Source organism: Littorina saxatilis, linkage group LG12 (assembly GCF_037325665.1).
Source record: "Littorina saxatilis isolate snail1 linkage group LG12, US_GU_Lsax_2.0, whole genome shotgun sequence".
Classification (NCBI taxonomy): domain Eukaryota; kingdom Metazoa; phylum Mollusca; class Gastropoda; order Littorinimorpha; family Littorinidae; genus Littorina; species Littorina saxatilis.
In genome coordinates, this window is record NC_090256.1 from 58,984,493 (window position 1) to 59,009,084 (window position 24,592).

General features: G+C 41.8%; 2 protein-coding genes across 2 annotated transcripts in view; both read right to left on the reverse strand.

The window, feature by feature from the left end:
- Nucleotides 1-24,592, reverse strand: part of LOC138982390 (receptor-type tyrosine-protein phosphatase N2-like) — a 179,670-nt gene that overhangs the window by 133,624 nt on the left and 21,454 nt on the right. Inside the window, exon 3 of the mRNA XM_070355658.1 lies at nt 20,846-20,922. The gene's annotated coding sequence lies outside the window, so the exon portion shown is untranslated. The remainder of the gene's footprint in view (nt 1-20,845; nt 20,923-24,592) is intronic.
- The window catches only part of LOC138983149 (uncharacterized), a 242,506-nt gene that overhangs the window by 50,797 nt on the left and 167,117 nt on the right, over nt 1-24,592 (reverse strand). The window contains exon 10 of the mRNA XM_070356558.1: nt 20,846-20,922. Coding sequence (XP_070212659.1) covers nt 20,846-20,922 — 77 coding nt within the window. The remainder of the gene's footprint in view (nt 1-20,845; nt 20,923-24,592) is intronic.

Consider the following 24,592-nt stretch of genomic DNA (forward strand, 5'->3'; position numbering starts at 1 on the left):
TGTCGATTCAGACTGTGACCAGTGTAAAGCGGATGACTGTTTACAAGCTTGTGACTTACTTTCCGTCGCCGTATATAAAGTCGCACAGGAGCTGAAACTCTGGAGACTCTGAACTGGTGGGCACCACTGTGAGTCAGACTTGGCGATTGCATGACAAACTAAATGCATTTACAGCAGCCCCAAACTAAAAATGTTGCCCTTGCAAAGTACATGTAAGTCCACAGACCCCAGGTGTCTAATTTTGATTTGCCTTGCAAAATAACCACTGCTTGGGGACTTCTAGTGCCACAGTTTTACACACACACACACACACACACTCACAAAGACATAACGATCACCCCCCCCCCCCCTGTCACCCCGCATGTACTTTTTACTACAAGCAAAATTCGGGTATGAACTAACCTTATGTGTCATTGTCATTGTCTATCTCTCTCTCCCTCTCTCTCTCTCTCTCTCTCTCTCTCTCTCTCTCGTGTGTATTTTTATTCTTACCTCAAAAGATGTAAAATAGATTATTCAGAGTCCAATAAAAATGCTTTCCCTGAAAAGTCGAGATACAATATCTATAGAGACGATGCATCTGACCTATCAGACTAGCTAGACAAGACTGACCACCAGAAAGCTACCTTGGTACTTATGAAACCAGTGTTTGTACAAAAGGTATTGCGATAAATGGTGGTGGAATCCTCCGATTCTTCGTTGCCTTTGGCAAGGGTAAAGGCGGTACGGTATATGGTTGTTGAATGGTGGGTTGGGCGGGCGAGAGAGAGAAAGATTGTGAGAGAGGCGGAGGGGTGGGGGTGTTGAGTAATCTTCGATTTAACGCGCAAATGACGCAACAACGCAACGGATCACCCACAATCTCCCCTCCCCCCCCCCCTGACCCCCACAATCCCCCCTTCCCCATCCCTCTTTCACACGTTAGAGATGTTTTTGCCGCCCAGCTACACAATTCTGCTATTTGCTAGCCGCACAGGCCATCAAACACAGGAGGACCCGCGCAATCGGAGAGTACACAATGCCTGCATCAACAGATTGAAAAAAATTAAGAAAAGTAGGAAAAAAACCTAAAAACAAACTAAAGCCATTTCGTACGGCCCACTCGCCGAAAAAAATTGCATTAGATATTGTGACTTAAGCCAGGTGGAGGAAAAAAACATAAATAGAAAAAAAACGAATGGACTGATGTAAGAGAGACGCTTTGACGCTTTGAGAGTTTATTGTTCTCAGCTTTAAAAGCCCTTTAGACAAGGGGATATAATGTACAGAAGATAGATGTTTATTTCTTCTGATGTAAGAGAGAGAGAGAGAGAGAGAGAGAGAGAGAGAGAGAGAGAGAGAGAGAGAGAGAGAGAGAGAGAGAGAGAGAGAGAGAGAGAGAGCGAGAGAGAGAGCGAGAGAGAGAGAGAGAGAGAGAGAGAGAGAGAGAGAGAGAGAGAGAGAGAGAGAGAGAGAGAGAGAGAGAGAGAGAGAGAGAGAGAGAGAGAGAGAGATGATGATGATGGAACTTTATTTTTCAAGGATAGAGGTTTACGGCGACGCCTTTTCTTACAACCGGTCCTTACTTCTAATACAAATGTCTAATAAATGATAAACAAGTAAAGCAACATGACAAATAAACAAATTAAACGAACGAACCAGCAAACAATCGACAAGTAAGCACAAAATGACAAAGTAAGCAACATACAAATCGAAAGCGAAACATGCAACATGTTAATTGAGGTTACACATGTAAAGTAATCGACGGTAAAATTCACACAATACCAACGTTTACACTAATGCTTACAATGATTATATGGTGTAAATGATGATGATGAAGATGATGAAGATGATGATGATGATGATGATGATGATGATGATGATGATGATGATGATGATGATGATGATGATGATGATTTGATGATGATAATATATATAGTGTGTATTGCATATATGATTATTGTGTGAACAGTACATGTGGTGATTTGTGTCTGTATGATTAATTTGTTTTATGTAGGTTGTACTTTTAATTGTTCTATTCTGTATATATATGTTCTTTTGTAAAGGGCCTAGAGCCATAGGTTAGGCACTTAAACATTTCCAGTTATTATTATTATTATTATTATTATTATTATTATTATTATTATTATTATTATTATTATTATTATTATTTAAGTTGTTGAGACATCCCAGTGCACTAAGGGATTTATAGAGCAAATCGAGAAAATTCATTATTGAACGAAGCGCATAGCGCCGATTTCAATAATTATTTTCGAGATTTGCTCTTTAAATCCCTTAGTGCACTGGGATTGTTTTAATAACGATATTGTCAGTACCGCCATAGAAAAAAGAAGATTCCAAACGCACATTTTGCTACGCGCATTTGAATAGGCATAACTGTGTGGTCAGGTCGTGTACAGTAAGATCTATTTTTGTGTGGGGTGTCTCTATTGTGTCGTGCTTTAGTCACACGCATTTTAATTTCTGTTGGTAAATTCCAGTGTAGCGTTAAGCTGAACAGTGTTGATCTTTCAGAGAGACCTCATTTGAACTCGGAGAAAGGACTGTGCTCTTCGTTATTTGCGATTCGAAACCTCCAGTCGAGCTTCGACGGATTGACTGTGCGGAGTGACTCCCCTTGAATTGACTCGAAGGACTCGACGCTTAGCACATTTTCAAAATAAATGTGGCATATTTCTCGTGTTGTATCTTCACTCATCGGGGAGTCTGATACTAAATATGAACGGTAAGAATGCTCTGAACCCTACACGTATTATATCCCCATCGTTTTTTCGTTCACATTTGCCCAACATGTTAATTTGCTGAGCGGGGTTTATGTCGTCTGCTAGGCTAGGGCAATCGAACCACTGCAGTCTGCACTGAGTCTGCACGCATGAGGCGGGCTGGTAATAAGTCTTATATATGGTAAGAACGTTCTGAACCCTACAAGTTTTCGATTACGATTGTTCTTGCCTTGAAATAATAATTCGGAAACCATTCATTTACTGAACTGATTCAGTCGTATTTCAGTGTAGTCTGCTACGTATGACAGAGTCGATGGAGATGGAAAGACAGGAGCAGCGCCGTCGTCTGCAGAGCAGAAAGTTCATACAAGTACAAAAGAGAAATGTTGACTTCTGCCAAGATGTAGACACTGAAAAAGCCAAATTCTGCAAACTTTAAGGTGAAACATTGAAAGGTTGGAACTGAGAGAGAAATGCGACATTTCTGCAAAGACGGCAAAACATCGCGCGGAAACGAAAAGGAAACGAAAACAGACGTGCAGAACTGTCTGACGGAAAATCCATCACGAAAAAGGTCAGACAGGGGATCTGGGTTGGAAAGCGACACCTCTACAAAAGGTGATGTGGTTTTTTTTGTTGCTTAACGCCCAGCCGACCACGAAGGGCCATATCAGGGCGGTGCTGCTTTGACATATAACGTGCGCCACACACAAGACAGAAGTCGCAGCACAGGCTTCATGTCTCATCCAGTCACATTATTCTGACACCGGACCAACCAGTCCTAGCACTAACCCCATAAACATAATGCCAAACGCCAGGCGGAGCAGCCACTAGATTGCCAATTTTAAAGTCTTAGGTATGACCCGGCCGGGGTTTGAACCCACGACCTCCCGATCACGGGGCGGACGCCTTACCACTAGGCCAACCGTGCCGGTCCTACAAAAGGTGAATAACTCTAGCTAGACAAAAAGGACGAGAAAGAGAAATGTTGTTGTTGTTTTAATTTTTATGTATGGCGACGCCACAACGATATTTCTCTTTCTCATCACAGAAAAAAATCTTCGCCGAGGAATGAAGCACGGAAGTGAACAGATTTCAACCAGGGCACAAACACACAGGTACACGTAGAAAGATACAGGTGTCAAGGATGACGACGACGTGTTCAGCCAAACGATCTAATAAAGACACTGGTAACACGCGTACGGACGACAACGTATAAAGGCAAACGGATTACAGACTGATACAGACTGCCAGAGACCTAGAGACAGTATAGAGACGGATGTCGAGGGGGACAACGCCGTATAGAGTCACACAAAAAAATGGACTGAGACACGTGTTTTCATGGACAAAGATGCCAAAAGGTGACAATGGCGTAGTTAGGAAAACAGAATTAATGCAGATTACAGACGGATACACGGATACAGAAACAGGGACACGAAAAGACATACAGATACCGAGGACGGCGATGTCGTAAAAAGACTGATACAGACTTCTACAGAGAGACACACACGCGCACAGAAAGATTGTTGCCAGTCTTCGGCGACGCAGAGACATATATATAGACACGCGTAGAGACAGATGGGTACCAAAGGATGACAACGGCGTTACTTAGTCAAAAACGGTATTGGCGCCCCTCTCCCTGCCAACCGCAGATCCAGCTTGCCCGCGCAGGGGATTTGCGGGCAAGGGATTGGGCGAGGGGAGGAATTAGCTGCGTCCACAGGCTCGCCGCCACATAATATTGCTAATATCGCCACGCATCAGGCCAAATGAGGGTTGCCAGGGTAACGCGTCATTAGAGGAAGGCTGTGATTGGCTGGCGGCATCCCCCTCACATCTGCCCGCTTCCTGTCTGCCGAGGGGAGAGCGGCGAATTACAGGTTGTCCATTAGAGAGCCCGGCCCTCCGCTCAGCTTGCCCAAAGCACGCCATTAGTGTAGGGGCACACAGGAAGGTGGAAGAGGGGGGGGGGGGAAGGGGAGAGAGGACGGTGGGTGATGCTTGGGGTGAGTGGGGGAGGGGGAGTGAGGGGGAGGGGTGGGATATGCACTCGATCAGTTAGTCCTTGTAGGGGGAGGGGGATGCGGGGTGGAGAGCGGTGACAATATTAGTAGAAGGATACATATATACACGAGATATGTACTAGCAGGTGGTGGATGTTCGGAGATGACTAAGGGGGAGGGAGGTACCAAGGGTAGAGAGAAACGGAGAGAGAGAGAGAGAGAGAGAGAGAGAGAGAGAGAGAGAGAGAGAGAGAGGGAGAGAGAGAGAGAGACAATGACAATGACAATGACAATTCTTTATTTTACGAGGGTAACAGAATAAGCATTGGTATACTTTTTTGCATCTGGCCCTCGCCCTAAAGAGGGACTAAATCTACTATAAAAACTACTACTACTACTACAATACTTACATAATTAGTAAAACAGTATAACAGAGAGAGAGAGAGAGAGAGAGAGAGAGAGAGAGAGAGAGAGAGAGAGAGAGAGAGAGAGAGAGAGAGAGAGAGAGAGAGAGAGAGAGAGAGAGGGAGACATAGAGCGACAGAGAGAGCGATTGATTTAAGAAATGCAAAAGCAGAGTTGGTCCTTGAAGGTGGAGGGGGTGCATAGTGTGTGTGTGTGTGTGTGTGTGTGTGTGTGTGTACAGGCAGTTATTCTCGGGAGAGGTGGTGGGAGGAGGGGTTGAGCAGTAAGGATGGGAATTGAGAAGAGAAAAGAGAGAGAGAGACTGGCATGAGTTATGCACAAGCAGAGTCGCTCAGGTGACAGACAGGAAGTTTGCAAGTATCACAAGAGAGCAACTGTATGCGAGGTCGTGCACACTGTCATGAGAGACCGGTGATTACGGGTGTATGTGTGTGTGTGTGTGTGTGTGTGGGGTCATTTGTTGGGTGGGGGTTGGGGAGAGACAGGGAGACGTGGCAGCTCCAGATAAGAATGTACTGTGTGTGTGTGTGTGTGTGTGTGTGTGTGTGTGTGCGTGTGTGTGTGTGTGTGCGTGCGTGCTTACGTGCGTGCGTGCGTACGTGCGTACGTGCGTGCGTGCGTGCGTGTGTAATTTTAAAGAAAATCTTTGGTGCTTTTATTTCGCTTCTGACTGAAATTTATCCTGTCACTCATTCCTTTTCCCCGAAAAAAATCAATCTTGCAGCAGTGTTGCACGTCATGACATAATGAAATCCAAATCTTCAATCATCGTCCTTTTTGGGGGTCTTCCTTGTTTTGTTGACTGCATCCTCATACTGAGTTTTTCAAAATAATCATCAGGAACAGTGAGTTGACTGTCCACAACTTGTTTTCTTTAAGCACGAGTTCAGGTTTCCTGTGTCTTGATTTTAGTTTAATCTGAATCGTCAAATAGTCTCAATCATTCGTGACATCTTGAGAACAAAAACACCAAGTAGCCTAGTACGTCTACTGTATCATCGCTGATGTATCTACTTTGACTTCAAAACTTGAAGAAGAAGAAGGAAGAACGAGAAAAACTCGAGGAGTTTGGTCATCATTTCTACCTAACATTTTCAGTGATACTGGAACTGCTGGAGTTATTGTCAGGATCAACATCTTCACCCAACAATGACCACTCCTCGATGTTCTCATTCCGATCGAAGTCGAAATCACGCCGAACAACGTCTACTTGCTGACGCAGTTATCCCGATCCTGATCCAAATCCTTAAACAGTGCTTACCGCCCCTGACGTCCTTATTCTAATCCAAATCGTCCCCCAGGCATTAACCACTCCGCTGTTCCACCATACTCGCGTAAGTCCCTTTCCACATCCCCGTGTTTACGACACGGCAGTATCGACTATGAGCGAAACTTGCAGCCACCACTTTAAAGGCGCTTGCCTAGCTTCCCGGTTAGACAAACGCGAACACCACCATAAGTTGATCCAGGTTTCTGCATGAGGTAAGAGCATTGTAGCACTTGGATGCATACACAATCTACAGCGTGGCTGCTTCCTGTACCAAGAGTAAACTGTTCGCTTGGAGAAAAGGTTCTGTTGATATTATTGTACACTGACTACACTAGATCTGTCCAGGGCTTTTGCATGGGAAAAGAATAACCAGTCATTTGAACACAATCCATAAAAAAACAAGTCGCGTAATGCGAAATTACTACATTTAGTCAAGTTGTCGAACTCACGGAATGAAACTGAACGCACTGCACTTTTTCACCAAGACAATACAGCTTCGTCAATCCCCCGCATGTGTAAAACGCAGTGAAATTGACAAGCCAGTCAGTATAGCGTGGTAGCGGTTGCGTATAGCAGGATAGCGCGCTTTTCTGTATCTCTATTCTTTTTAACTTTCTGAGCTAGTTTTTAATCCAAACATAACATATATATGGTTTTTTTTAATCAGGAACCGACAGGGAATAAGGTGAAATTGTTTTTAAATCGATTTCGGAAATTTAATTTTAATCATAATTTTCATATTTTTAATTTTCAGAGCTTGTTTTTAATTTGAATATAACATATTTATATGTTTTTGGAATCAGCAAATAATGAAAAATAAGATGAAATGGTTTTTGGATCGTTTTATAAAAAAAATTATTTTAATTACAATTTTCAGATTTTTAATGACCAAAGTCATTAATTAATTGTTAAGCCTCCAAGCTGAAATGCAATACCAAAGTCCGGCCTTCGTCGAAGATTGCTTAGCCAAATTTTCAATCAATTTAATTGAAAAATGAAGGTGTGACAGTGCCGCCTCAAGTTTTACAAAAAGGCGGATATGACGTCATGAAAGACATTTATCGAAAAAAGGAAAAAAACATCTGGGGATATTATTCCCAGGAACTCTCATGTAAAATTTTATAAAGATCGGTCCAGTAGTTTGCTCTGAATCGCTCTACACACACACACACACACACACACACACACACACACACACACACACACACACACACACACACACACACACACCACGACCCTCGTCTCGATTCCCCCTCTATGTTAAAACATTTAGTCAAAACTTGACTAAATGTAAAAATTACTACCTGGCCGTGCTGAATTAATTTGGTATCGTTTGCAACCTGTACAACTAAATCAGCCAACAACTAAAAAGAAAATCCCACTTTGAAACAGAAAGCAGCCATACTTATGAATTATGATATGAGTCCAAACGACAGGATGCTATTTACCTAAGCGAAAACCCTAGACAGATCTGTGATGGCGTGCACGACAGATTTCTCGCGAAGGAAGGTACTTTTAAAACCAACCCGCAACTCAGGCACGAGGAAGGACGGACATTTCCGCAACACAGGGGGAGACAAGAGCAAGTCCTGGGTGGTTGTCTTTTCATTTGCAGCTCTCAGTGAGTTGTTCCCCAGGGTGGTACGCGCCATCCATCTTCACCGTGCGGCCTGAAATGTGCTGCCTCGCAGACTTCAGTCCACCCCGGTGGGGAGAGTCTGCACCATCTTAGCGCCTGCACAACGACTGGTCGGCTTTGTTGAGCTATTGAAATACGTTGTCGTTTACTACACAGCGACTTTAGAGTCGTCTGAAGCCGTTGTCTTCTGTTGAAATACGTTGTTTTCTACAACACAAGGACTTTAAAGATGTTGTCTTCTTTTGAAATACGTTGCCTTTTACTGCACAAAGACTCTAAAGTCGTTGTCTTCTGTTGAAATACGTTGTTTTCTACAACACAAGGACTTTAAAGATGTTGTCTTCTTTTGAAATACGTTGCCTTTTACTGCACAAAGACTCTAAAGTCGTTGCCTTCTGTTGAAATACGTTGTCTTTTACAACACAAGGACTTTAAAGATGTTGTCTTCTTTTGAAATACGTTGCCTTTTACTACACAACGACTATAAAGTTGCCATCTTTTGAACTACGTCGCCTTTTACTTCATAAAACTCAAAAGACGTGCCTTTTACTGCACACAGTCTCTAAAGTCCGTTGAAATACATTGTCTTTTTACCACACAATAATTTAAAAAGACGTTAAAATAGGTTGCCTTTTACTACACCTAGACTCTAAAGACGTTGCATTGTTTAGTTTTCACATTAATAGCACAAATGCTGATGACCAGCCTTCGGCGTTTGCGAACAGCAACGTTAACGATGGTTTGACTTGTCACATTGTACTTGCACGCCACTGTTCGGGCGATGAATAAGTTATAATTTACAAAACAATTGTGTAGAATTACAAACTACACTATTAGGTTTGACAATCTTAACAAGCATCCAAAGAGGGTGGGCGAGGGAGGGGTTGGTGTGAAGGGGTGGGTGGTGGTGGGTGGGGTGGGACAGACTGATATGAAAGGAGGTCGCCTACTCCTGTCTTGAGACGAACCTTGGATAAAGAACATGTACATGTAACAATGTCAGTACACGCTGCACACAGAAAGGTATACAGGCGACGATAGCAAGTCAGCAGTCCTGCACCGAACGACTCAGATATTCGCCCCCTCTAATCCTTCCTGCCTGGAATTAGAACCTGTGCTCCACGACCCTACCGCTTCGACAGCGTGGACCACGAACCACAAGGCAATGACTCCTGCCTGTCACTGTAGTTTTAAGATGGGCTACTGAACGGATGTTGCCCCGACCACCCCCCCCCCCCCAACTCAGGGCCGGACCAAATGAGTTGTAAGGGGGGGTTCCTCCTTTTTTTGGGGGGGGGGGCAAATCAGCGAAGTGGCGAAGCCACAAGCGCGCGCCTGCTTTGCAGGCGCGCGAACTAGGGGGGTCCGGGGGCATGCTCCCCCGGAACATTTTTGAAAAACGGTTAAAATCTGTGCAATCTGGTGCATTCTGGGCCTTGTTTTGAGGGTTAAGAGCAGCATTGTTTTGGTGCTAAAACTAGTAAAAGTCAAAGCAAGGTACATGCTTTTTCCAGGGGTGGGGTTCCGGAACCCCTGGAACCCCCCCCCCCCCCCCTGGGTCCGGCCCTGCAACTCCCGCGACAACGTCTGATGACGACCGGCAAAGTGCTCTACATTGGACAAATCACACGTCACAACGGATTATTTTCATCCGCGATGAACTACATGACACTAATAGCGGACTGTCCTTGTGCATAACAAACAACAACATCCGGGTCTGGAAGTATACCTTTCAAATGTCACCGGCAACTTTGTTTTTTTTCTCAAAATACGTATTATCGTGATGCGGATGCCACGACTGATCTTGGAAATTCTGGTCTAATGACAAAGTCTTGCCATCGAGTCGGTGTATGAGGAAACCGACACCAACCCATCCCTGCCCATCGTATAGCTTCTCGGGATTACTGACTAAAAGCGTTGCACGCACTCTATAAAGGGCGACACAAAATTCTACACACAAGATCACACTCTTAAAATTACGCTTGGTACCTACATAAGGTTAAAAAAGTACGCATTATCCGACATGCTGAGATTTGAACTAGAAATCGCGACTGGCCTGCTTAGTATCATCAGATAAACTCGACAGTGCGTCAGATTTTACATGCTTTTGTTTTATGCAGATTTTGTTCTGTTTTCTGTTTTGACTGAAAGGTCATAAGAGAGCGCACAGCAATGCCTAGGTACAAGGTAACAGAGTTGCTGACATGATACATAAATGGTTACAAACAAGAGTATTAGTTCAACCCCCCCCCCCAAAAAAAAAAAAAAAAAAAAAATATCCCTAAAAAATCGAACAATCAAGGAGTATAGATACATAATAGCAATACGCAGTCTTCGTCTTCAACAAAGTAAAAATACAAATGTTACACTTTGCCCTCCCCACTCTTTCCTTCGTTACTAATGGAAGAAGAACCCGAGATTTAAAGTCCCGGATCCCAATCTCTGTGACAAGAACGAGTCATGTTGAGAATTATGCCTTCACCACAAGACTTGTGGCGGAGACAGCCAAACACCAAAATTACACTGCGGGAGAAAAATATGAAATCTTCGCATGCAGAGTTCTCTCCCCCCATTATGATGTCATCGTGAAGCCCGCTGAAACATTGAACGGAGGAATGAACACATGGGTTGGAGGGTGATGGGGTGGGGCAAATGATTAAACGGAAAATAAAGCAATGCGGTTAGTAACTGTCATGTTGTTGTCATATAACCTTACAGATGCAAAGTGAAACGAAAAATAGGATCTCGACGAGGAAGGGAAAAGTGGAGATATAGACTTATACTCGTATGTAAGAGAACTACACAAGATGAGAGATTCTGTGACCGAGTGCATGTACCACTTTTATTTTACATGCGTGAGAGAAACCAACCGTGTCATAATTTAACCATATCTTCACAAGCGTGTATATTATGTAAATGAGGTCGGGTCAGACTACAGTGAGACCAGTGTGACCAAGTCACCGAGGCAAACTTATTCTCAAATCACTTAGGTGTGATCCTCTGTGAGAATTTTGAGAACTTACTCTTGACACTATATTATTTCCAATTGTGACGTATGTTTGCACTCTATCGCTGATGTCAGAAATGTTACTTAGGCAGAGAGGTTCAAGAAGACGCGGCTTCAACTTTTAAACTCCGAGTCCGTCTGAAAGTTTGAGGCACGCAAGTTCATAATGTAGAGCAAACAGAATACTACTTGGCATGCTGTGTGATATCTAGTTTACACTCGTTGCATTTCAAATTATGAAAAACTCGCTTTCGTTCACATTTCAATATTTAAAAACACAAAGCTAGTGTTAAGCTGGTATCACACAGCAAGCCATGTAGAGATGTAGTATTAACCTGGTATCACACAGCAAGCCATGTAGAGATGTAGTATTAACCTGGTATCACACAGCAAGCCATGTAGAGATGTAGTATTCTCTATAAAAATCAGGTTTGAGGCGGATGCTATGCGTCGGGATAAGTTGTGGCAATGAAAAAACAATGGATTGAAGAGAAAGGGTGATTTTGATAGGTTTGAATCATCATCGGGTATCACGCATGAATTGTCTGTAGTAAAAGAATAAAAGCAATTCGGTCCTTTTTTACATTTAGTCAAGTTTTGACTAAATGTTTTAACATAGACGGGGAATCGAGATGAGGGTCGTGGTGTATGTGTGTATGTATGTGTGTGTGTGTGTGTGTGTGTGTGTGTGTGTGTGTGTGTGTGGTGTGTGTGTGTGTCTGTCTGTCTGTGTGTGTGTGTGTCTGTCTGTGTGTGTGTGTGTGTGTAGAGCGATTCAGACTAAACTACTGGACCGATCTTTATGAAATTTGACATGAGAGTTTCTGGGTATGATATCCCCGGATTTTTTTTCTCATTTTTTTGATCAATGTCTTTGATGACGTCATATCCGGCTTTTTGTAAAAGTTGAGGCGGCACTGTCACACCCTCATTTTTTAATCAAATTGATTAACATTTTGGCCAAGCAATCTTCGACGAAGGCCGGACTTCGGTATTGCATTTCAGCTTGGTGGCTTCAAAACTAATGAATGAGTTTGGTCATTAAAAATCGGAAACTTGTAATTAAAATTATTTTTTTTATTAAACGATCCAAAAACAATTTCATCTTATTCTTCGTAATTTTCTGATTCCAAAAACATATACATATGTTATATTTGGATTACAAACAAGCTCTGAAAATTAAAAATAAGAAAATTATGATTAAAATTAATTTTCCGAAATCGATTTAAAAACAATTTCATCATATTCCTTGTCGGTCCCTGATTCAAAAAAACATATAGATATGATATGTTTGAATTAAAAACAAACTCAGTAAGCTAAAAAGAATAGACATACAGAAAAGGGTGTTATCTTGCTCAGCGCGACCACTACCGCACTATTCTGCATGGCTTGTCGATTTCACTGCCTTTGCCACGAGCGGTGGACTGACGAAACTACGAGTATGTGGTCTTGGTGAGAAAAGCAGTGCGTTCAGTTTCATTCTGTGAGTTCCACAGCTTGACTAAATGTAGTAATTTCGCCTTACGCGACTTGCTTACATTTAGTCAAGTTTTGACTAAATGTTTTAACATAGACGGGGAATCGAGACGAGGGTCGTGGTGTATGTGTGTGCGTATGTATGTGCGCGAGTGTGTGTGTAGAGCGATTCAGAGAAAACTACTGGACCGATCTTCATGAAATTTCCCATGGTAATTTCTGGGTATGATATCCCCGGAGGTTTTTTTAATTTTTTTTTTATAAATGTCTTTGATGACGTCATATCCGGTTTTTTGTGAAAGTTGAGGCCGCACTGTCACGCCCTCATTTTTCAATCAAATTGATTGTAACTTTTGTCAAGCACTCTTCGACAAAAGCCGGACTTTGGTATTGCATTTCAGCTTGGAGGCTTAAACATTGATTAATGAGTTTGGTCATTAAAAATCTGAAAATTGTAATTACATTTTATTTTTATAAAACGATCCAAAATAAATTTCATCTTATTCCTCATCATTGTCTGATTCAAAAACCATATCAATATGTCATATTTTGATGAAAAACCACCTCTGAAAATTAAACATATGAAAATTATGATTAAAATTAAATTTCCGGAATCGATATAAATAATTTCATCTTATTCCTTGTCAGTTCCTGATTCCAAAAACATATACATATGATATATCTTAATTAAAAACAAGCTCAGAAAGTTAAAAAGAACAGAGATACTGAAAAGCGTGCTATCCTGCTCAGCGCAACCACTACCGCACTATTCTGGCTAGCGTTCGACACGATTGACCATGTCACGCTTCTCCATAGACTTCAGACTCTGTACGGCATCTCCGGTCCACCGCTAGCATGGCTTGAGTCCTATCTCATTGGCAGGACTCAGGCTGTGCTTGTCGATGGCCAGATGTCTGCTCCAGCCCCACTTTCTTTCGGCGTTCCTCAAGGTTCAGTACTTGGTCCCATCCTTTTCATCATGTACACTAAGCCCCTCTCCACACTGATTCAAAACCATTCTGTTTTAAATCAGTCTTTTGCTGATGACACCCAGCTGTATAAACCCAGTCCCCCAGCAGAGACACATTCCGCCATCCAGACCATTCAGACATGCATCACTGATGTTAAATCTTGGATGGTTGATAACAAACTTAAGCTGAATGATGATAAGACTGAAGTCTTACTGTGCAAAAAGAAGAACACTACATTTCCCTCTCCCCAACCTGTTTCTGTTCAAATAGGCAACACCGACATTCTTTTCTCACCATCAGCTAGAAACCTTGGATTCACCCTTTCATCTGACATGACCCTTAACAAACATATATCTTTAGTCTGTAGAGCAGCTTATTTTGAGCTTCGTAAGATCAGCACCATTCGCCACACACTCTCCTCTCAAACAACTAACACTCTTGTCTGTGCCTTTGTTCTTTCTAAACTTGACTACTGCAACTCTCTTCTCTCTGGCTGTCCTCTGTACCTCCTGCATAAACTACAAAAAGTCCAAAACTCGGCAGCACGCCTCATTCTCAAAGCACAAAAACGAGATCACGCAACACCACTTCTTCACACACTGCACTGGTTACCTATTCAAGCCCGCATTGACTACAAACTGTCTACCCTCTGCTTTAACTTCTTTTCTGGTTCGTCTCCTGCTTACTTCTCTGAACTCCTCACCGTCTATTCTCCAGCAAGACAACTCCGTGCCTCTTCTGACTGTCGCATCCTTACCATTCCACACACCAAAACCAAAACATACGGACAACGCACTTTTACTTTCTGCGCACCCACACAATGGAATTCTCTCCCCTTTCACATCCGCCACTCTCAGTCACCCCAAGCATTCAAACGAGCACTTAAAACGCACCTCTTCAAGAAATACAACCCCTGATTTTGTTTTCTCAGTCCATCAGTAGGCTACATGTAGTGTTATTTGTTGTTTTAGTGATTTTTCACCACCTATTTTATTCATGTTTTTATTACTTAGTTAGTGGAAGAATCTTTTGTAATGTATGTTTGAAGGTGTATGCTTTTAATTAAGCGTTGTTGACTATGAATGTAGATGTAAATGCTTGTATAACTGTGTTTTAATTTTAGTGTTATTTGTTGTTTTAGTGATTTTTCACTACCTATTTTATTCATGTTTTTATTATTTAGTTAGTGGAAGAATCTTTTGTAATGTATCTTTGATGGTGTATGCTTTTAATTAAGCGTTGTTGACTATGAATGTAGATGTAAATGCTTGTATAACTGTGTTTTAATTTTAAATGTGTCAAGCGCAAAGAGCATAATTGTAAAGTTATGATGTTGCGCTATATAAATGCTCATTTATTATTATTATTATTAGTCAATTTCACTGCCTTTGCCACGAGCGGTGGACGGACGATGCTACGTCTTGGTGAAAAAAAAATGCAGTGCGTTCAGTTTCATTCTGTGAGTACGACAGCTTGACTAAATGTTGTATTTTCGCCTAACGCGACTTGTTTCTGTTTGACTACGACTATGTAGCTTGTAGGACGATGTGAATATGAGTTGGGATGAAGACTCGCAAAAAAGATTTTGAGAGGCTTGAAGTACCATAGGCTACGCTATGCAGGGAAGCATGGTGAGTTGGGGGCATGCGTTTCTTTGTTTCTTTGAATGTTTTGGAATTAGAGCAAATCAATGACGTAAAAGTAATATCGTATAGTTTTAAGGACGAGAAATGAGACGGGATAGAGAAGCGCAATGGAGGGTCGGTCGATATGAGATGTTATTATAACTATGTACAGACGCACCATGGAAGTAGTGTTTTTGCTATGAGTGAAAATGCATCCATTCCATTCAACAAAAGAGCTACATTCTAGTAGCGAAGTTTTGAATGTAGTAGGCTTATGTGAAGGCACTTAGATGTTTTCTTGATCGTTGTCAGTGCTACAATACAACGCAAGAGAGAGGTTTTGTTTTGTTTTAAACAGAAATAGGGATTTTTGTAACGATGGTTTTAATATTGTAGTGTAGCCCTAAGGACGAAAAAGGTGGTTAAAAATATGTGTTGCAAAGAATACGGAGTAAAAGGTGGCGAATGTTCCAATGCATGTAATATCATCGGCCATTGGGCAATACAGCAAGACAATTAGTGGTGAGAATAGAAGTGCAGAAAGAGACAAGCCGAGAAGCCCCGCTACTTCAGCACGGCCGCCAGTTGTTCCACGTTGAGCACGTGCAATTTACTGATGACCGAGAAAGAAAACGACAGGAGAAAGAAAGGGTACTGGGAGGAGCACAATTCTCATTAGATGCAGAGAGAATAGCAAAGAAGAAGAAGAAGAAGAAGAAGAAGAAAAATAAGATGATGAGGAGGAAGCAGAGGAGGAGGAAGAAAAGGAGGAAGAGGAGGAGAAGGAAAATAAAAAACTGATAGTAATGATAAGAAGAACAAGAATATCAGGAACACGAATAAGATGTACTCAATCTGTCGACCTGAAATTTGAAGATCGACACTGGAAACCCGGAATTAGTCATCACCGAGGCTAGTAATGCCTAGCTAACCGAAACCCGAAGACACACAAACACACCGTCACCCTCAGCTTGATTCCCAGTCTACCGGAATACAATTAGTCAAAAGTTGACCAAATCTAAAAGAAGAACATCAAAACGAACAAAACACTCCAGAAAGAAACAGAAACAGAAAAAAATCAGAAAATGAAATGAAGGTTCCTCCGAAATGAGCTCGCTTCAGAGTTTGGCTGTCACAGCCGCCATTTCTCCTTGTGCCCGACAGGATAAGGAGAGTTGCCTCCTCTTGTTTCGCGCTGGTAGAGACTGTCCTCGCACAATCTGGCTGTCAAGCAACGCGTTTGGCACCCAGATCTCTCTCTCCCCCTCTTAAACTCTCTCTCTCCCTCTCTCCCTCCCCCCTCTCTCCTTCCCTTCCCTCTCTCTCACAAACTATCTCTCTTTTTTATATTTAGTCAAGTTTTGACTAAATATTTTAACATCGAGGGGGAATCGAAACGAGGGTCGTGGTGTATGTGCGTGCGTGCGTGTGTGCGTGCGTGTGTGTGTGTGTGTGTGTAGAGCGATTCAGACTAAACTACTGGACCGATCTTTATGAAATTTGACATGAGAGTTCCTGGGTATGAAATCCCCGAAAGTTTTTTTCATTTTTTTGATAAATGTCTTTGATGACGTCATATCCGGCTTTTCGTGAAAGTTGAGGCGGCACTGTCACGCCCTCATTTTTCAACCAAATTGGTTCAAATTTTGGTCAAGTAATCTTCGACGAAGCCCGGGGTTCGGTATTGCATTTCAGCTTGGTGGCTTAAAAATTAATTAATGACTTTGGTCATTAAAAATCGGAAAATTGTAAAAAAAATTAAAAATTTATAAAACGATCCAAATTTACGTTTATCTTATTCTCCATCATTTGCTGATTCCAAAAACATATAAATATGTTATATTCGGATTAAAAACAAGCTCTGAAAATTAAATATATAAAAATTATTATCAAAATTAAATTGTCCAAATCAATTTAAAAACACTTTCATCTTATTCCTTGTCGGTTCCTGATTCCAAAAACATATAGATATGATATGTTTGGATTAAAAACACGCTCAGAAAGTTAAAACAAAGAGAGGTACAGAAAAGCGTGCTATCCTTCTTAGCGCAACTACTACCCCGCTCTTCTTGTCAATTTCACTGCCTTTGCCATGAGCGGTGGCCTGACGATGCTACGAGTAAAATGGCATTGCGTTCAGTTTCATTCTGTGAGTTCGACAGCTACTTGACTAAATATTGTATTTTCGCCTTACGCGACTTGTTCTCTCTTCCCTCTCTCTCTCTCTTTCTCTCTCTCTCTCTTTCTCTCTCACTCTCTCTCTCTCTCTCTCTCTCTCTCTCTCTCTCCAAAACGGTATTTCTCTTGTTTCGAGATGGTAGACACTGTCCCCTCCCTATCTGTTTGTCAATCGACACTGGAAAGCCAGCTCTCTCTCTATATCTCCTTCTCTCTCTCTCTTTCTCCCTCTCTCTCTCTCTCTCTCTCTCTTTCTCTCTCTCCCTCCCTCGCTCTCTCCAAAACGCCATTTCCGCCGGCAGGAAGAGATGTGACAAAAGCCTGGCAGAGGAGCCTAGAGGAGCTGACAGCTAGAGAAAAGTAAAGTCAAGAGAGAAGGCGAGCGAAAAGAAACAGAAGCTAAAAACGACGAGACAAAATGTCCGGCAGTGATTCCGGGACATTGATAGCGCTGATGCGTTCAAAAGCTAATTGGGCGCATTCAGCCAGGCGGGTTCCGCTCGTGTCCGACCGCCACGTCAAGGAGGGACTCAGAGGATCCGCACCAGTACTTGTAGTCACAGAGTCAGCTCTCTTCTCCGCGATCGTGACGTCTCGGTCTCTATCTTGGCCTCGCGGTGGCCATGGAAGCAGTCACCCAGCATGCGGAAGCTGAATTTCGTAAGTGATCCGACTTAGTTGTACTGGATAGTCAACAAGAAAAAAAACAATAAGAACTTATATTTTATGAGGATGAAAGTCGCTTGTTCATTTCAAAGCTTTATATTCTCTCAAGTGCCAGGAAACAGGTTCCGAATACCTCTCACTTTATTACACATGTCGTATACATTGAGAGACCTCACTTCCCTTTGTTCATGAGATCAATGAGAACTCAGCTGGACTGACCTGTCTATGAGATCAATGAGAACTCAGCTGGACTGACCTGTCTATGAGATCAATGAGAACTCAGCTGGACTGACCTGTCTATGAGATCAATGAGAATTCAGCTGGACTGACCTGTCTATGAGATCAATGAAAATTCAGCTGGACTGACCTGTCTATGAGATCAATGAGAACTCAGCTGGACTGACCTGTCTATGAGATCAATGAGAATTCAGCTGGACTGACATGTCTATGAGATCAATGAGAACTCAGCTGGACTGACCTGTCTATGAGATCAATGAGAACTCAGCTGGACTGACCTGTCTATGAGAACAAGGACGAGACAGCTCTCGGAGAACTATTAAAGTACTGGAAGTAATCTCTTCCCTACTGGATCCTGCCTGCTCTGTCCATCTTTGCGGAAACCTTGCCACCCGGTTAGCGGAAGCTGTCGTCAGTTACCTGACTTAACTGTGCTGGCGTGTCTGTACAACGAGACATCACTCGGAGAACCGTTACAGCACTTGTAGTCATTTCTTCGCTGCTAGATATTGACTGCCCTGCTACGTGATAGCGAGTTGAGTGTCTTCACTCATTTCGGGGAAGTGGTGGTAAGATTCCAGAATGAGCTGAGTTGACCAATCTACTACTGGACCATGTACATCCTGTCTGTAGTAATATCAGTGACGATTCTTGTCTTTTACATAACTTTTTTTTTAAACTTTTTTTTTACCTATTTCTAGTTGCCACCACAACAACTCCTACAACTACTTTCTGAGATGACAAACAGCACATCTCAACTGAATTGCAGAAGCTAGTCCTTTCTTGCCGACATTTTATGACCAGCACTTCTGTGACAGTCTGAATATTCCCCTGGGAACTAATTACTATTTTCTGGAAGCTAAAAATACAGGTACGAGACTTCCAAAGTAAGATCGAGGTCTTTATACGTCTTGGAAAAGAAAACCTATATAAACGTTGTGGCTAGATGCAACTTTACTTGAAGAAACTAAACAACAAGAACCCTTCCACTCAATTACCCTCAAGAAGCTGGTTGACCTTTAATTAAAATATAACTATGTCCTTGGATTAAAACAAACCTCTGAATAATTGGGCTGTTATAACTCACTCGTCACACTAATCTGGGGGAAAAAGCTTCTCAAGATCTGAAAATGACCACAGTGCTTTGGAATTCGTGCGTGAGCGCGTGCTACTTCCCCTAATGCTCTGGAATTTCAGCGGTGAAAACGAATCCGCAGAAAAGATCAGTTCTAACAAACCAGGAGCCAAAACATAGGAGTAACATAGGGTAATGGTAAAAAGGGCCAAAGAGGGTGAATAGGGGACACTGATAATTCATTACGTAGAAAGGATGGGGGCATTGGAACAACTGAGCACGCGCACTGCACAAAAAGACAAGCAACATAAAACGAGGAACTGTGAACACAAAAAGTGAAAGGAGATGTGACATAGTGAAATGAGGGACACCTAGCTCGGGGGCTAACATGGCCCAAAAAACAAGGTTGCACACAGTGGAGAAGCCGAATTGAGCAGAAAAAACCTACACCTCTTCAGCGAAAAACAGGAAGCCCCGCGGCAAGAAATGCCACTTTCCATTCTTTTCCATTCCACTTTTTGTTCCCTTTCAATTTCTTCAAACACACACCCCCCCATTGCCCACTCCCTAATCTTTGTGGACAACTTTGAACTCGACTTTTTCGTGGCTTGCTGCACAGCTGCAAACAGGCAGCGGACGTCAGGAAGCTTTTAATGCACCACGATGCATTTATTGATTGAACATGGCGACGGAGAACTTTGGGGACATACTAAAGGAGACAGGGTCGACGATGAATCTGCCGCGATTGTTTGCATTTTAGCGACCACGCAGGGCTATTCAAAGAACAGCAAAACCATTCGATGTTAATAAAGAAGAACGAGATAACGGTGGCGCTGCTGCTGATGACTATGATGACGGCGAAAACGAGGACAATAAAACAAAATATTACCAAAACTAAAAATAGCATAAGGGACAAAACACTACAAAGTTGAAAAGTTTTCCTCCTCATCATCTTCATCTTCATCCTTACCATCATCATATCAGCAGCATCATCGTCGTCATGACCCGGAAGAAGAAGAAAAATGAGGACGAACAGAAGAGCAACTGCAAGAAGGATGAGAAGAAGAAGAAGGGAAAGCAGAGGAGAGAGAAGACTACCATCGTCACCACCGCCACCATCACAACAACAACAACAACAACAACAACAACAACAACAACAACAACAACAACAACATCAACAAACAAACAGAAGAGCAACTGCAAGAAGGATGAAAGGAAGTAGAAGGGAAAGCAGAGGAGAAAGATGACCACCATCATCACCACCGCCACCATCACCATCACCCTGGCAACAACAACAACAACAACAACACATAAACGATATGACCACCATCATCATCACCACTACCCATGACAACAACAACAACATTAACAACAACAACAACAACAACATAAACGAGATGACCACCGTCATCACCACTGCCACCATCACCACTACCCATGACAACGACAACAACAACAACAACAACAACAACAACAACAACAACAACAACAACAACAACAACAACAACAACAACAACAACACGAGTAGCAAGGTATCCTTCGCACTCACCGATGTCGTGGGCCAGCTTGCTGGAGTTCCACTGTGGATCCTGCGCGATCTTCAGGATCAGCTCATCCCCCTTCACTCTGCAATACATCAAACAACATTCACTTTGAGTACATTCAATGCATTTTAAGATCGGTGCATAAAGCGCATGGACACATCTTGTACGACCTGGTCATAATACAGCTTTCAGGTCTGCCGACACAACCGCATTGTCAAAACTCAAGGCACATAAAACAATACATTTTGCAATTCCAGCAGATAAAACATGGTCGTTATGCTACTTTCAAGTCATATTAGGAAGCAGAATCTTCGGATCGATTCGCTGATCTTCATTTAGCCGCACAAAACGGAGACAAGAATATAGAATTAGCTCAAACAACATAGCGATACCTTCATATTATGGAACCGAGCAAACATGACATGCTTCAGGAAAAGCCCACCGCCCTTTCATCCTCAACAAGGAAAAGCCAACTCTTAGTATAACTTCCAGAAGCAGAACGACATCGGCAGGTTTAGACTCATTGCCCTTCATTCATTAAGTTTACCTCTTTGGATAATTTCATGGAACAGAACCCTATTCATCAAGACTATGTGAAAGCAAATATCAACTGACACCTCTCATCCCGCAGCACAAATCACAACACAACACAGGCCCTGTCAAAATCATTTAATCCAACACAATTGTGACTTCAGGATCATTTCATAATAAACGTCATCTTACCGACAAGAAAGATGTTAGCTCTTTGTCTTGTATTGCATAACATTACGCACCTTGAAGACACGTTCTTTGAACACTGCACTATTCTCAACTTAAGGTCATTGCCCTTTAGATTTGAAACAAAACACAAGAAAGAGCTACCTTAAGGATTAATTTGAAGACAGCCTGCAAACAAACAAACAAAATTAAAAAATCGGAAAAAAACACACACACAAAAACTTAAAATGTTACACAGGCCATAGAGAAAAATGGACAGGGAGACGCAAGTAGCCAAATTACAGAGAGGACAAGAAAATTTGCTGATTCAAATCAGCAGGTTCCCAGACGTTCCTTCATGTAATTTTTAGGTGAATGGTCAAAGTGGTTTCTTGCACACACTCAGTCATCTTGCACAACAATGCACACAGGAACTTAGTCGATAAATATCGACAGGGGGCCGACAAATGGTTTAAATGTGAAATGTGTGTATATGGGTGTGGGTCTGAAACAAACAAACAAACAAACAAACAAACAAACCATGTGAACCCCAAAGTCATGCGCCCACACGAACACACACACACACACCCACGCGCGGGCGCTGATATTATATTAACTGTGCAATTGATGTAGCCAGGCATTATCTCTCTCCCTCTCTCTCTCCCTCTCTCTCTCTCCCTCTCTCTCTGTCTCTCTCTTCATCTTATTTGTATAAAATATAATTAAAGATTATCAAGATAAGTGTTGAAGCTATCACTTGTTCGCCATGTTTTGTTATCGGAATGTGTATTGATTATCATTTCAAGAACGTGTCCATAAGCAATCTGCTTGTTAACGTTCTTAATGTTGTTATTGTTTGAAACGTGTGTATGAGAAATTGAATAAAACACGCTTAAACCAACACACACTTGGCAGGTTTCACGGTATTGATTTCAGCCATTTCCCATTCTCTCACACTTCCAGTCAAACATAAAACTGTGAAATACTGTGAACATGGATGTTATTGTAATTAATTAGGATCAGTACAACACAAAACAAAGAAAAAAATTATACGCAGAGTCTTATTTTCCATAGAAAATCAAGCGAAACGAAAGTTGCCCCCAAAACGTAAAAATCTAACAAACAAACTTGATGCAAGCCTGACTCCAGAAAGAAGACAGAAAACCACTAATACTAAATGATTTACATAAAGTTTAAACATATAACAGATTTTCACAACAAAGTTCCTTGCCTGAGGCTGTCTATATGTTTGCTTGGTGATGTCCTTGATCAGAACGCCATTTTCACCTAAACCGGCCGGCGAAATGGTTTTTTTTCACATTTCAAGGTCTCCATACACTAACAAAAGTCACATGTTTTGAAAGTGTATTTATGTGTGTACAAGATAAAAACAGATAAGTACTTCTTTATCATTTTTTTAATGGCAGAAATAAACTTATACTATCGATACCCCCTAATTTAGAAAACGACAAGAAGAGCCAAGATACCTGTTTCGTTAACAAGGAACACTTTTTTTATTCATAAAAAGACACTCACTCATTTTGATATAAAATATGACACATTTGTGCATTGCATATAAAAAAAAAACTGAGAAAATTGGTTCAGCAAGTTAGAAATCAGAGCACATTGTGCAGTCAATAGAATGTCTCAATACCGTGAAACCTACCACATAATATAGTAAATACACAGTGTGCGTATAATATGTTGTATTTGTTTAGTTTCACTTTCAAAGAAACCACAAAAAAGAAACCATCATGAACAACTTTAGAGCTCTTACTTTGATTACAAACTGCATGATTTGGATAAAAGTTGATCGGTTTTATCTAATGCTGATCTTTTGCAGGCTTTAGGGTTTTTTTCAGCGGCATAATTCAGTGCTTCGTCTCGTATCGAAAACAAAAGCAGACGACAAATTTAGTCAGTTGGAGTTGTCTCCCGTACTCCTGTAGCATGCACTGATCTAAAAATAATCCACTATTCAGTGCGCTACACCGAGACGGTTATAACAAAACGGTTCGGGAATTCCCAACAAAAGAAAAGATCCGCACTCGGCACTGCCAACTTCAGTGTCAGCTGAACACGAGAGCGTTCGGTCTTTTGGAAGATTTGTATCTTGAAATGAAAATTAACGAATATCGCGCTGTCCGAAGGAATGGAGTACATATCGGACAATGACCACGCTCAGGCTAAAACGATAGGACATCTGACCGACATGCGGCAATGTGAATCGGACATTTGGGGATTTTCATCGTTATATGTCCGATGTCCGTCGCCTAACGACATCCCTGGCTACATTATTCTGATTGATCACAACCGAACATACTATTATTGGACACATCCAAATGCAAGCGCCTGTTCTTGACCACTGATCTAAAAATAAAACCAGTGCAATTTCCTCGGTCGGGCTTTGCCACAGAAACTCACGGTTTGGCCTGTAGGTAAAATGTACAATGTATTTTCTGATTTGTGCACAAAAGCTTTTTTTCTTTTTTCTTTTTTTTTAACATAACAATGTTTAATGTCACTGTTTGTTTAAAAGAACATGGTCACATTTGTAAAAAAAATGTTAAATTAGAAAATAAATAACATTTTGGTTCATGATTTTTCCTACACCTGTGCTGAAAATAAGAAATAAAAATGTCGGTATATAAGTCACTCAAATACTTTGCAAATATGAATGGCTCGGTTTGAGTTTGTTGCGGTTGACCCTGCACACATCGACCTCTGATGTTTTTGTTGAACAATTATTTCACAACTTCCTGTGTTACACAAACTCAGTGATGACCTATTTTGCCTTCACCCCTCCCATAGGGTGACGGATTTCACAACTTTCTACAGATGAACAACAATGTTGCCTTCACCCCTCCCATAGGGTGACGGATGTCACAACTTTCTGTGTACACAAACTGATGACGTATTTCACAACAAAACTAGTTCCGGAATGTCACCGTTCACACAGTCAAATGCCTCCGCATAACCCAGACCTCTGGGTCTGGGAATAAATTGCAAAGACTTGAGTGAACTCTTCGGCAGACAGCAGGCAGGCAGTCATCAGG